Below are 13256 nucleotides of genomic sequence, written 5' to 3' on the forward strand. Positions count from 1 at the left end.
ACAGCTCGTCCCCTGAAGATATTTTTCTATGATGTTTAACTGGCATTTGACTGTTTCTGTGGCGTTTTTCCCCTGTAGAACAAGTGCGCCCAGTACTGGCCGTCCCCTGAAAGAGAGGCAGAGATCTTTGAGGAGTTTGTTGTGAAGCTGAACAGAGAAGATCACTGTCCTGATTACATCATCCGTCAACTCAGCTTGACCAATGTGAGTCACACTTACAGGGTTAAGACAGCGATATCTGTTATTTTCTAAATACACAAACATGGTAGTTACTCTCTTGATAAAGATACTCTGTCACAACTGCCAAAACTGAACTAAAATGATATATCAAACCACTGAATGTCTGATTAGGATAAAGACACAAATTGTATGAAGTTGGCTGGTCACCCCATGCACCCCTATACAGCGAGGGAAGACATGATCCACTGACAAAGACATGATCAGTCTATAATTTTAATGGTAGGTTTATTTGAACAGTGAGAGACAGAATAACAACAAAAAATCCAGAGAATCGCATGTCAAAAATGTTATAAATTGATTTTACATTTTAATGAGGGAAATAAGTATTTGACCCCTCTGCAAAACATGACTTAATACTTGGTGGCAAAACCCTTGTTGGCAATCACAGAGGTCAGACGTTTCTTGTAGTTGGCCACCAGGTTTGCACACATCTCAGGAGGGATTTTGTCCCACTCCTCTTTGCAGATCTTCTCCAAGTCATTAAGGTTTCGAGGCTGACGTTTGGCAACTCAAACCTTCAGCTCCCTCCACAGATTTTCTATGGGATTAAGGTCTCCAGGACCTTAATTTGCTTCTTCTTGAGCCACTCCTTTGTTGCCTTGGCCGTGTGTTTTGGGTCATTGTCATGCTGGAATACCCATCCACGACCCATTTCCAATGCCCTGGCTGAGGGAAGGAGGTTCTCACCCAAGACTTGACGGTACATGACCCGTCCATCATCCCTTTGATGCGGTGAAGTTGTCCTGTCCCCTTAGCAGAAAAACACCCCCAAAGCATAATGTTTCCACCTCCATGTTTGACGGTGGGGATGGGGTTCTTGGGGTCATAGGCAGCATTCCTCCTCCTCCAAACACGGCGAGTTGAGTTGATGCCAAAGAGCTCGATTTTGGTCTCATCTGACCACAACACTTTCACCCAGTTCTCCTCTGAATCATTCAGATGTTCATTGGCAAACTTCAGACGGGCCTGTATATGTGCTTTCTTGAGCAGGGGGACCTTGCGGGCGCTGCAGGATTTCAGTCCTTCACGACGTAGTGTGTTACCAATAGTTTTCTTGGTGACTATGGTCCCAGCTGCCTTGAGATCATTGACAAGATCCTCCCGTGTAGTTCTGGGCTGATTCCTCACCGTTCTCATGATCATTGCAACTCCACGAGGTGAGATCTTGCATGGAGCCCCAGGCCGAGGGAGATTGACAGTTCTTTTGTGTTTCTTCCATTTGCGAATAATCGCACCAACTGTTGTCACCTTCTCACCAAGCTGCTTGGCGATGGTCTTGTAGCCCATTCCAGCCTTGTGTAGGTCTACAATCTTGTCCCTGACATCCTTGGAGAGCTCTTTGGTATTGGCCATGGTGGAGAGTTTGGAATCTGATTGATTGATTGCTTCTGTGGACAGGTGTCTTTTATACAGGTAACAAACTGAGATTAGGAGCACTCCCTTTAAGAGTGTGCTCCTAATCTCAGCTCGTTACCTGTATAAAAGACACCTGGGAGCCAGAAATCTTTCTGATTGAGAGTTGGTCAAATACTTATTTCCCTCATTAAAATGCAAATCAATTTATAACATTTTTGACATGCGTTTTTCTGGATTTTTTTGTTGTTATTCTGTCTCTCACTGTTCAAATGAACCTACCATTAAAATTATAGACTGATCATTTCTTTGTCAGTGGGCAAACGTACAAAATCAGCAGGGGATCAAATACTTTTTTCCCTCACTGTACAGATGAAGGATCTTGATCACCCTGTTGTTGCAGGAAATGTCCTGCACAGCAGGAAATGCAAACTTGTAGTGTATTCAAGTTTTAAAAAGGCTTCCAAAGTTAGTAATTTCCACTTTAAAATGTCAGACTTTATTTGCCATAGCTAAAAATATATCAACTCCTACAAAAATGTCCATTAATTATAATCCATCCACCCAATAATTCACATTTCCTGTTGCTGCAGGATAATTTTCCTGCTGTGATACTGGTCAAATTAAGATCCTACACTTGTATGTGTGTGTGTGTGTGTGTGTGTAGAAGAGGGAGAAGAGTGCAGAGAGAGAGGTGACCCATATCCAGTTCACCAGCTGGCCAGACCACGGCGTGCCCGGAGAGCCACACCTCCTCCTGAAGCTGCGGCGACGCGTCAACGCCTTCAAGAACCTCTTCAGTGGACCCATAGTCATACACTGCAGGTAGGAAACCACACAAACACACACACAGGATTGCACTTGTAATTTGTTGTACTCTCTTTATACAAAATGTGTTTTTTTTTGTTGCCATTTTTCTATACTGTTTGGGAGTTTTGTGTCCAGAATGAGATATTTGTGTTAAAGTGATTGTTATTAATGTGACTTGGTGCAGTGCTGGAGTGGGAAGAACAGGCACCTACATGGGCATCGATGCCATGATGGAGGGGCTGGAGGCCGAGGGCAGAGTGGACATCTACGGATACGTGGTCAAGCTCCGGCGCCAGAGATGCCTCATGGTTCAAGTGGAGGTAAGTTGTCATCACATTAGACTATGAGATTCTATCCATTAGACTATGAGATAGATGTGTGTGGGTGTATTAAAACCTGTGTGTATTATTAAGTATTAATGTGTGTATTAACCTGTGTGTATTATTAAGTATTCATGTGTGTATTAACCTGTGTGTATTATTAAGTATTAATGTGTGTATTAACCTGTGTGTATTATTAAGTATTCATGTGTGTATTAACCTGTGTGTATTATTAAGTATTAATGTGTGTATTAACCTGTGTGTATTATTAAGTATTCATGTGTGTATTAACCTGTGTGTATTATTAAGTATTCATGTGTGTATTAACCTGTGTGTATTATTAAGTATTAATGTGTGTATTAACCTGTGTGTATTATTAAGTATTAATGTGTGTATTAACCTGTGTGTATTATTAAGTATGAATGTGTGTATTAACCTGTGTGTATTATTAAGTATTCATGTGTGTATTAACCTGTGTGTATTATTAAGTATTCATGTGTGTATTAACCTGTGTGTATTATTATGTATTCATGTGTGTATTAACCTGTGTGTATTATTATGTATTCATGTGTGTATTAACCTGTGTGTATTATTAAGTATTCATGTGTGTATTAACCTGTGCGTATTATTAAGTATTCATGTGTGTATTAACCTGTGTGTATTATTAAGTATTCATGTGTGTATTAACCTGTGTGTATTATTAAGTATTCATGTGTGTATTAACCTGTGTGTATTATTAAGTATTCATGTGTGTATTAACCTGTGTGTATTATTAAGTATTCATGTGTGTATTAACCTGTGTGTATTATTAAGTATTCATGTGTGTATTAACCTGTGTGTATTATTAAGTATTCATGTGTGTATTAACCTGTGTGTATTATTAAGTATTCATGTGTGTATTAACCTGTGTGTATTATTAAGTATTCATGTGTGTATTAACCTGTGTGTATTATTAAGTATTAATGTGTGTATTAACATGTGTATATTATTAAGTATTAATGTGTGTATTAACCTGTGTGTATTATTAAGTATTAATGTGTGTATTAACCTGTGTATTATTATGTATTAATGTGTGTATTAACCTGTGTGTATTATTAAGTATTAATGTGTGTATTAACCTGTGTGTATTATTAAGTATTCATGTGTGTATTAAAACCTGTGTGTATTATTAAGTATTCATGTGTGTATTAAAACCTGTGTGTATTATTAAGTATTCATGTGTGTATTAACCTGTGTGTATTATTAAGTATTAATGTGTGTATTAACCTGTGTGTATTATTAAGTATTCATGTGTGTATTAACCTGTGTGTATTATTAAGTATTCATGTGTGTATTAACCTGTGTGTATTATTAAGTATTCATGTGTGTAGTAACCTGTGTGTTTTATTAAGTATTAATGTGTGTATTAACCTGTGTGTATTATTAAGTATTCATGTGTGTATTAACCTGTGTGTATTATTAAGTATTCATGTGTGTATTAACCTGTGTGTATTATTAAGTATTAATGTGTGTATTAACCTGTGTGTCCGGTCAGGCTCAGTACATCCTGATCCACCAGGCCCTGATAGAACATAACCAGTTTGGAGAGACAGAGATCTCCCTGGCAGAGCTGCACCCCACACTGGGCACGCTCAAACAGAGAGACCCCGGTAACGAGCCCACTCTGCTTGAGGCAGAGTTCCAGGTCAGTCTACCTTATTGACTTATTCGTTCTGTTATTACTTCCTGTCCATTCATCCATTCTTCCTTCCCTCTCTCATTTATTTCCTCTGTCATTGACTTTCCTTCTTCCCATCTACTGTTCCATTCCCGTCTTTCCTATGGAATACATGTGCTATCAGAGTACTTCTTACTCAAATAGTTTTCTCTGACCGTTCTGTGATGTAGAGACTTCCACGGTACAAGAATTGGCGGACATTCAACACGGGGATCAACGAGGAGAACAAGAAGAAGAATCGCTACTCTTCTGTTATTCCATGTGAGTACAGTTTTCAGCCAGACCCAGCACAGTATAGTTAGTTGTCAATAGGGAACCTCTTAATAATAATTCATTTCAGTTCAGTTATATTAATTGTCCAAAAGCATGGCCGCTTTCCCACACTATATTACTATAGAATTTTCACAAATGTCTTACTATACGTCATTCCCAAACATTATATGAATTTATGAAAACATGAAAATGACCATATCTAAGTGCTAGCTTAGCTTTTTTAAAAGGTGTCATATTCTTCCTTGGGGTGTATATGAACAGAATGTAATAAGATGTCATGTTGCTAAAACGCTTTCAGTTCCACTTTAAGAATTCTTACTTGAAGAGTTCCTCCGGTAAATTTCACTTCCTAAACTGACTAGTATTTGAATCAATTCCAATCAGACGACTACAACAGGGTTCTGGTGAAGCTGGAGGATGACAGCAGCCATGACCAGGACGATGATGATGATGATGATGACTCTTCAGACGAAGAGGACGAGGAGTCCACCAAATACATCAACGCCACACACATAGATGTACATACAACATTTTACATTTTATAAATTTTAAGTAATTTAACGAACACAATATTATAGATGTGACAAAGGGATTTCACTCAAAAGGATTTTCACTCGTCAGCATTATGAGTTTTATTACAATAAATGTGTGTTAAATCTAACTGAAACTAGGGGCAGGATTCATTCAGATCATGCTTTGTCAGACTGCATTCACGGTAAACGCTGCATATGACGGTTCAATAGGGAATTACCTTCAAATGGCGCATAGCCGACAAAAAGCGAAATGGGATTGAATCCTGGCCAATGAACCATTAAAGTGTGTTCATCTCGCTCAGGGCTACTGGTGTCAGAAGAGTCTGATTGCAGCCCAGGGCCCTCTAGCCGACACCACAGCAGACTTCTGGCAGATGGTCTTCCAGAAGAGGGTCAAAACCATCGTCATGCTGTCAGACCTCACAGAGGGAGACCAGGTGGGTCCCACAACAAAGGGGGTTTCTAAGAACCTCTGTTATACACAACAAGGGGGGTTTCTAAGAACCTCTGTTATACAGTAGTGCTATTCTAATGCATTGTGTGGATGTGTTGTTTGAGTGAGTCTGTCATTCTCTCTGCATGCGTAGGAGTTCTGTTCAGCGTACTGGGGAGATGAGAAGAAAACCTTCAGGGACATCGAGGTGGAGTTGACAGCCACAGAAACCCTCCCTGCTTACACCACTCGCAGTATCCAACTCCGTCACCCTAAGGTAACCGGTAACTAACCATAGGGAATGTCTAGGGCTGTTTACACTTATGTACGTCAGACAGTCAGACAATGTGATTACTCTCGTCCAACTTTTTAAAAAGTATCTTCATTAAGAACTTAAAGGAAATTAAATGTGTTTATGTGTGTACTTTGTCACTGTTTTAATATTGGTCATTGAATCCAAGAAAGACCATGGTCCATATTATGAAAGGTAAATAAAGTGAAGCTGAACTCGACTTGGTGTAACCCATGTACTGTATTACCTCAATTACCTCATCTACCTCATACCTCTGCACATTGACTCAGTACTGGTACTCCTGCACATTGACTCAGTAATGGTACAGTGGGTAAAATGCAAATCAATTTACAGTGGGGAAAAAAAGTATTTAGTCAGCCACCAATTGTGCAAGTTCTCCCACTTAAAAAGATGAGAGAGGCCTGTAATTTTCATCATAGGTACACGTCAACTATGACAGACAATTTGAGATTTTTTTTCTCCAGAAAATCACATTGTAGGATTTTTAATGAATTTATTTGCAAATTATGGTGGAAAATAAGTATTTGGTCACCTACAAACAAGCAAGATTTCTGGCTCTCACAGACCTGTAACTTCTTCTTTAAGAGGCTCCTCTGTCCTCCACTCGTTACCTGTATTAATGGCACCTGTTTGAACTTGTTATCAGTATAAAAGACACCTGTCCACAACCTCAAACAGTCACACTCCAAACTCCACTATGGCCAAGACCAAAGAGCTGTCAAAGGACACCAGAAACAAAATTGTAGACCTGCACCAGGCTGGGAAGACTGAATCTGCAATAGGTAAGCAGCTTGGTTTGAAGAAATCAACTGTGGGAGCAATTATTAGGAAATGGAAGACATACAAGACCACTGATAATCTCCCTCGATCTGGGGCTCCACGCAAGATCTCACCCCGTGGGGTCAAAATGATCACAAGAACGGTAAGCAAAAATCCCAGAACCACACGGGGGGACCTAGTGAATGACCTGCAGAGAGCTGGGACCAAAGTAACAAAGCCTACCATCAGTAACACACTACGCCGCCAGGGACTCAAATCCTGCAGTGCCAGACGTGTCCCCCTGCTTAAGCCAGTACATGTCCAGGCCCGTCTGAAGTTTGGTAGAGTGCATTTGGATGATCCAGAAGAGGATTGGGAGAATGTCATATGGTCAGATGAAACCAAAATAGAACTTTTTGGTAAAAACTCGTCGTGTTTGGAGGACAAAGAATGCTGAGTTGCATCCAAAGAACACCATAGCTACTGTGAAGCATGGGGGTGGAAACATCATGCTTTGGGGCTGTTTTTCTGCAAAGGGACCAGGACGACTGATCTGTGTAAAGGAAAGAATGAATGGGGCCATGTATCGTGAGATTTTGAGTGAAAACCTCCTTCCATCAGCAAGGGCATTGAAGATGAAACGTGGCTGGGTCTTTCAGCATGACAATGATCCCAAACACACCGCCCGGGCAACGAAGGAGTGGCTTCGTAAGAAGCATTTCAAGGTCCTGGAGTGGCCTAGCCAGTCTTCAGATCTCAACCCCATAGAAAATCTTTGGATGGAGTTGAAAGTCCGTGTTGCCCAGCGACAGCCCCAAAACATCACTGCTCTAGAGGAGATCTGCTTGGAGGAATGGGCCAAAATACCAGCAACAGTGTGTGAAAACCTTGTGAAGACTTACAGAAAACGTTTGACCTGTGTCATTACCAACAAAGGGTATATAACAAAGTATTTAGAAACTTTTGTTATTGACCAAATACTTATTTTCCACCATAATTTGCAAATAAATTCATTAAAAATCCTACAATGTGATTTTCTGGATTTATTTTTCTCGTTTTGTCTGTCATAGTTGACGTGTACCTATGATGAAAATTACAGGCCTCTCTCATCTTTTTAAGTGGGAGAACTTGCACAATTGGTGGCTGACTAAATACTTTTTTCCCCCACTGTACTCCTGCACATTGACTCAGTACTGGTACTTCCTGTATTTAGCCTCGTCATTACCTCATACCTCTGCACATTGACTCAGTACTGGTACTTCCTGTATTTAGCCTCTTTATTGTTTGTGTTGTGTTACTATTTCCTTTTTGATTTAGCAAATATTTTTCTTATTTTTTAATTCTGCACTGTTGGGAATGGGCTCTTAAGTAAGCATTTCACTGTAAAGTCTACACCTGTTGTATTTGGCACATGTGACCAATAAAATTTGATTAAAAAAAAAAAAAAAAATCCTGTCCCTACAGAGGAAAGAGAGTCAGCAGGTGAAACAGTACCAGTTCCTGAAGTGGGCGGGACGAGAACTCCCAGAGAAGCCTCAGGATTTGACGGACATGATCAAGAACATCAAGCAGACCTGTGGCTATGGCAACAGCAAGCCAGAGAGGATCCTGCCTGTTGTGGTCCACTGCAAGTGAGTCACAGTCTCAGAGCCATTCTAACGTCAAGGGAAAGTACATAAACTTGAATAGTATTGTTTACATGTCTGCCTACACTTGGAGGCATCTGGATTTGTAAAATGAGTCAATACCCTATTCTTTACTGAGTCAATCCCTCCATCCCTCTTTCCTCTCTCGCAGTGATGGCTCGTCTCGCTCCGGGATCTTCTGTGCGTTGTGGAACATCATGGACAGTGCTGAGACAGAGAAACTGCTGGACGTGTTCCAGGTGGCCAAGGCTCTGCGCAAGGAGAGGCAGGGCATGATCCACAGCCTGGTAAGTAGGACAAACATAGGCCTACTCTACCCTGGTCTGAACAAATACTGTAGCAGGTTTCCACATTGTATTGTGTGTATGATGTAAATGGTCGTAAATGGGTCAGATGCAACATGCAGTAGGACTATGTATTGGTTTCTGTTCAAGGCAGTTTATCATCTAATTCAGCCAATGTCTAATGCGGATTGTCCTTAGAAGGGTGACTGTTTGTATGGTTCTCTCTCTCACCGCTGTCTGTCTGTCTCTGCGTGTCACCCTGTCAGGAGCAGTACCAGTTTCTTTATGACGCCGTGGAGGGGTCGTTTCCTGTTCAGAATGGGGAAGTGAAGCAGCCAGCCACCGCCCCAGCTGAAGAAGCTGACTACGTCCAGGTCGTCAACGAGACCGAGGCAGAGCAGCCTGCCAGCGCTGCCACAGCCACCCAGCAGGGGGAAGCGGTGGTGAAGGAGGCAGTAGAGAGCACTCCCCTAGTGGCAGGGAAAGAAGCAGGTGCCGCAGCAGAGGGCAAGGAGGATGAGGCTAATGAGCCAGGTAGCCCTACAGAGAAAACCCCTCTGGACGGGGCTAGTAACGGCCCTGCTGTTACCCTGGAGGTGTGACAGAACCTATATAAAGACACTTGAATGGGATATTAGTACTTCAGTGCCTTTTACAGTGTTAGTGGTCAGTGGTCAATAGACCATCGGTAGTATACCCACAAAAATAGAGAGATATCGGAGAGTTTATATTGGTATACTTGGTTTAATTACTTCTTGAATGTATTATACATGTAAAGCTTTCATTTGAAGTTGACATGTGTTTTGAATAGATTTTTATGCCATTTTTAAAAATGTTTCATATTAAGATTTTTATAGCTTTATTTCTGTAAAATTATGACCTGGCATGTTTTCAGATTCAAACTAAGGGCTTTTTTTCAATCCGTATCACGGAAATTCAGCACAAAAGCCCAATTGAATTTTTTAAGGCAATATTCCTGCTTTGGCGGAGACGGCATTCACGGTCAACACTGCAAGTGTTGGCTCAATTGGAAATGACCTTTACATTTCGATCACGAAATCTGTAACGCTTCAGCAATACGGATTGAATAGAGCCCTAAATTATGTATTGTGGCCATGGTAAGGTAAGCTGTGTTGGAAATTGCAAAAAAATGTGTGATATTTTGACAAGCAAAGTAAATGGCAAACTTTGCACTACATTGCTGTTTTCAAACTAGAGGTTTCTTTCTTTTTTTTTTTTTTGCATATTAGTATATATTGATAATGGTTAAGTGGATGCTGTCATTTTAATATTAGGTTAGCTATTTTCTGTACTATCATAAGCATACATCAAACCTGTATATTAATTTAGATTAAGCAGTAATAAAGCAGTGTCAAAACGTTTCACAGTGAATTCTAAATCTTCTGAAGATATTTAGGCTGCCGCGCCTCGGCTGTTTGGACACAATGTCCACCTCCTTCCAGTTGGTCTAATGCTTTGATCAGAAGAAAAGATTTACTGCGGAGTGCTGAACGCTGACTGTAAGTCACACTGGACAACAGTATCTGCTAAATGACAGAGCAAGTATGTAAACTGGCTCAAACCAAGCAGCCTTAGCCATTTAAACCACTCCGTTCTATAGATTTGCTAGCGAATTTAATGGTATAAGCTTTGAATCCTAACCTGGACATCTATGTGATGTAACTGCATCAGGGTGGATAACCACCAGTTTCTTCAAACTGCAATACTCCCGCCAGACACAAGGTGTCGCCCAAGTACAGGACACTTCCATTGAATGAGTAGACTGCGTCCACTTGTCACCCCTAAATGGTTTCCACTGTAGCAAAGGCATATCTCTCGTTCATTCTAGTGTTAAGCACAGTACATAGTGCAAATACTCACTACTTGTAGCTTGACAAATACTCACTACTTGTAGCTTGACAAATACTCACTTGACAAATACTCACTACTTGTAGCTTGCCAAATACTATACTTGTAGCTTGCCAAATACTCACTACTTGTAGCTTGCCAAATACTTGCTACTTGTAGCTTGGCAAATACTCACTACTTGTAGCTTGACAAATACTCGCTTGACAAATACTCACTACTTGTAGCTTGCCAAATACTCACTACTTGTAGCTTGCCAAATACTCGCTACTTGTAGCTTGGCAAATACTCACTACTTGTAGCTTGACAAATACTCGCTTAACAAACACTCACTACTTCTAGCTTGACAAATACTCACTACTTGTAGCTTGACAAATACTCACTACTTGTAGCTTGAAACGGCATGTGATTCTAACACAGAAAATACATTTGTAACACCTGGCTTTTAAACATTTAAAATGATTACATGGTGTAATATTCCTCTGATTTTATTTTGGTGAACTGAACATTCTTTCAGCACTCCATTTCTGAAATCAATATCAAAAGCGAACACAGTAACACATTTAAAGACGCACATGTGCACAAATGGGATACTGATAGTCTACACAGATTCAGAACCATTCATGATTTCAATTCTGAGTCGAGTTCCAATGAGAACATAACTGAGGATCATAAAGCTAAACACATTTGACTAGCGAGAACTCAATTCTCAATTTGATTCATTCACTCCTGTTCACTCATTTTCAGCATCAAGACATATATAATCATCATTATTTGCAAGTAAAAGTTGCATATTGTATAAATATTATACTCACGGCCCAGTGAAGCGTTTATGTTTTCAAAATGCATATTGCTGTTTTTGGGTGACCTACTGACCACAGGAGGTTGGTGGCACCTTAAATGGGGACGACGGGCTCGTGGTTTCCATGTGTTTGATGCCGTTCCATTCGCTCCGTTCCAGACATTATTATGAGCCGTCCTCCCCTCAGCAGCCTCCACTGCTACTGACTGTTCTATAACCAACAGTAACAGAGGGCTTTACACTGCTACTGACTGTTTTATAACCAACAGTAACAGAGGGCTTTACACTGCTACTGACTGTTCTATAACCAACAGTAACAGAGGGCTTTACACTGCTACATTACAGGGGTCGACAAACGGAAATGGGTGATTGTTTTGAAGCAACTGGACTGTTGCAGTGGTAAGACCAGAGTTAAACCAAATAGTTTCAGTAACAGTCTTATTGGACAGGACAGCATCCTGACACCACCTGTCCTGTGGAATACAGGTGGAGGTCATCATTCAGAGGAGGTTGGTGGCACCTTAATTGGGGAGGACAGGCTCGTGGTAATGGCTGGAGCGGAATAAGTGGAATGGTATCAAATACATCAAACACAGGGTTTCCATGGTTTCCATTTGTTTGATGCCATTCCATTCGCTCCTTTCCAGCCATTCTTATGAGCCGTCCTCCCCTCAGCAGCCTCCACTGGTGCACACCTAGCTAAAGAGTAAGGGGTTGATTCAATCCGTAGCGCTGAAGATCCGCACTGTAGCTCAATTTAAATGTAAAGCTAATTTTCAATTGAGCCGACATATGCAGCGTTTACCATGAATGCAGCCTCCGCGAATGCGGGAACATTGCCTTTAAATTTCTAGAGCGCTGTAGCGCGGATCTTCAGTGCTACGGATTGATTCAAGGCCTAAAGCTATACAGTATTTTATACACTGATGTTATTCAATGCAGTCTTTGTGACACTTATCAGACACAAAACAGCGCTTCTCCTGACATGTTCATCCACCAAGGGATGCTAGTTACACGACAGAGAGAACTTGCTATGTGGCACTGAAGAATTCTCAGATTGTAAGCAATTTTTGGTGTACCATATCATTTTCATAGCTTATATTACTTTTACCTGGAAAACAGGCAAACAATCATCATTGTTTAGCATAGTTTTGGTGAGAAATATAATGCTAGGATTCAGTATAATTCTCCTTCTTAAAGGGCCAAAACACACATCTGCCCCTGTGTGTTTCCCAGGTAACCAGCAGCCAATAAGAAACATATTTGTTTCCCCATAAAATACAGAAGGAGTCTTTGTAGGACAGTCAAACATTGGTCTTTCTCCGGTCCCTCAAAGTTGTTACTCTGCATCTTTAGATAAAGCAAAACATAGTTTGCTTTTCCATTGTAATCATTCTGACAGGGAAGTGCTTTTAAAAACTGTATGAATGCTGCATAAATAAATTGTAGTAGGCTAGTTCTCAAAAAAGCAGCATTGATCGTCATACATAATTTTAAATGGTCTCATTCAACTTCAGTCACAATGTTGTGAAGTTTTAAATATTTAACCCCCCATGTGCAGAAGTACTGTAAGGAAACAGAAGTTGGTTCTGGGGTTTCTGTGTTGCTTGTCACAACCATTGGATCCCCTTTGGCATGAGTAGTCTAAGGGCTAGATTCAATCAGTTCTGCCTTAACCCGCGATAACCAACAAACTGCATAGCAGTTGCATTGTTTTTAATTTAGGCGATGTCGGAGGTGTAACTGCGTTGGAGCTGTCAAATCAGCAAGCGGCTCCTGGCGTTATACCCATCGTGGACATCGCCATTGGATGTGCCGAGTAGCATTAGTAATAACCCCATGCAGCCCTGTTACAAGTTGGAACACTGGGATGAGATGTAATCTACACCTCTAAGACTGATAGAAAT

The 13256-nt window shown here is 40.8% G+C and overlaps 1 protein-coding gene across 1 annotated transcript in view; it reads left to right on the plus strand.

The window, feature by feature from the left end:
* The window catches only part of ptprc (protein tyrosine phosphatase receptor type C), a 32644-nt gene extending 22581 nt beyond the window's left edge, over nucleotides 1–10063 (plus strand). The window contains exons 20-30 of the mRNA XM_045205755.1: nucleotides 79–204; nucleotides 2261–2418; nucleotides 2588–2723; nucleotides 4258–4407; nucleotides 4611–4701; nucleotides 5098–5231; nucleotides 5549–5683; nucleotides 5834–5956; nucleotides 8216–8382; nucleotides 8549–8684; nucleotides 8948–10063. Of these exons, the coding sequence (XP_045061690.1) occupies nucleotides 79–204; nucleotides 2261–2418; nucleotides 2588–2723; nucleotides 4258–4407; nucleotides 4611–4701; nucleotides 5098–5231; nucleotides 5549–5683; nucleotides 5834–5956; nucleotides 8216–8382; nucleotides 8549–8684; nucleotides 8948–9283 (1692 nt within the window). The 3' untranslated portion in view covers nucleotides 9284–10063. The remainder of the gene's footprint in view (nucleotides 1–78; nucleotides 205–2260; nucleotides 2419–2587; nucleotides 2724–4257; nucleotides 4408–4610; nucleotides 4702–5097; nucleotides 5232–5548; nucleotides 5684–5833; nucleotides 5957–8215; nucleotides 8383–8548; nucleotides 8685–8947) is intronic.
* Nucleotides 10064–13256: the final 3193 nt, after the last annotated feature.

This window comes from Coregonus clupeaformis, chromosome 20 (assembly GCF_020615455.1).
Source record: "Coregonus clupeaformis isolate EN_2021a chromosome 20, ASM2061545v1, whole genome shotgun sequence".
Taxonomy (NCBI): domain Eukaryota; kingdom Metazoa; phylum Chordata; class Actinopteri; order Salmoniformes; family Salmonidae; genus Coregonus; species Coregonus clupeaformis.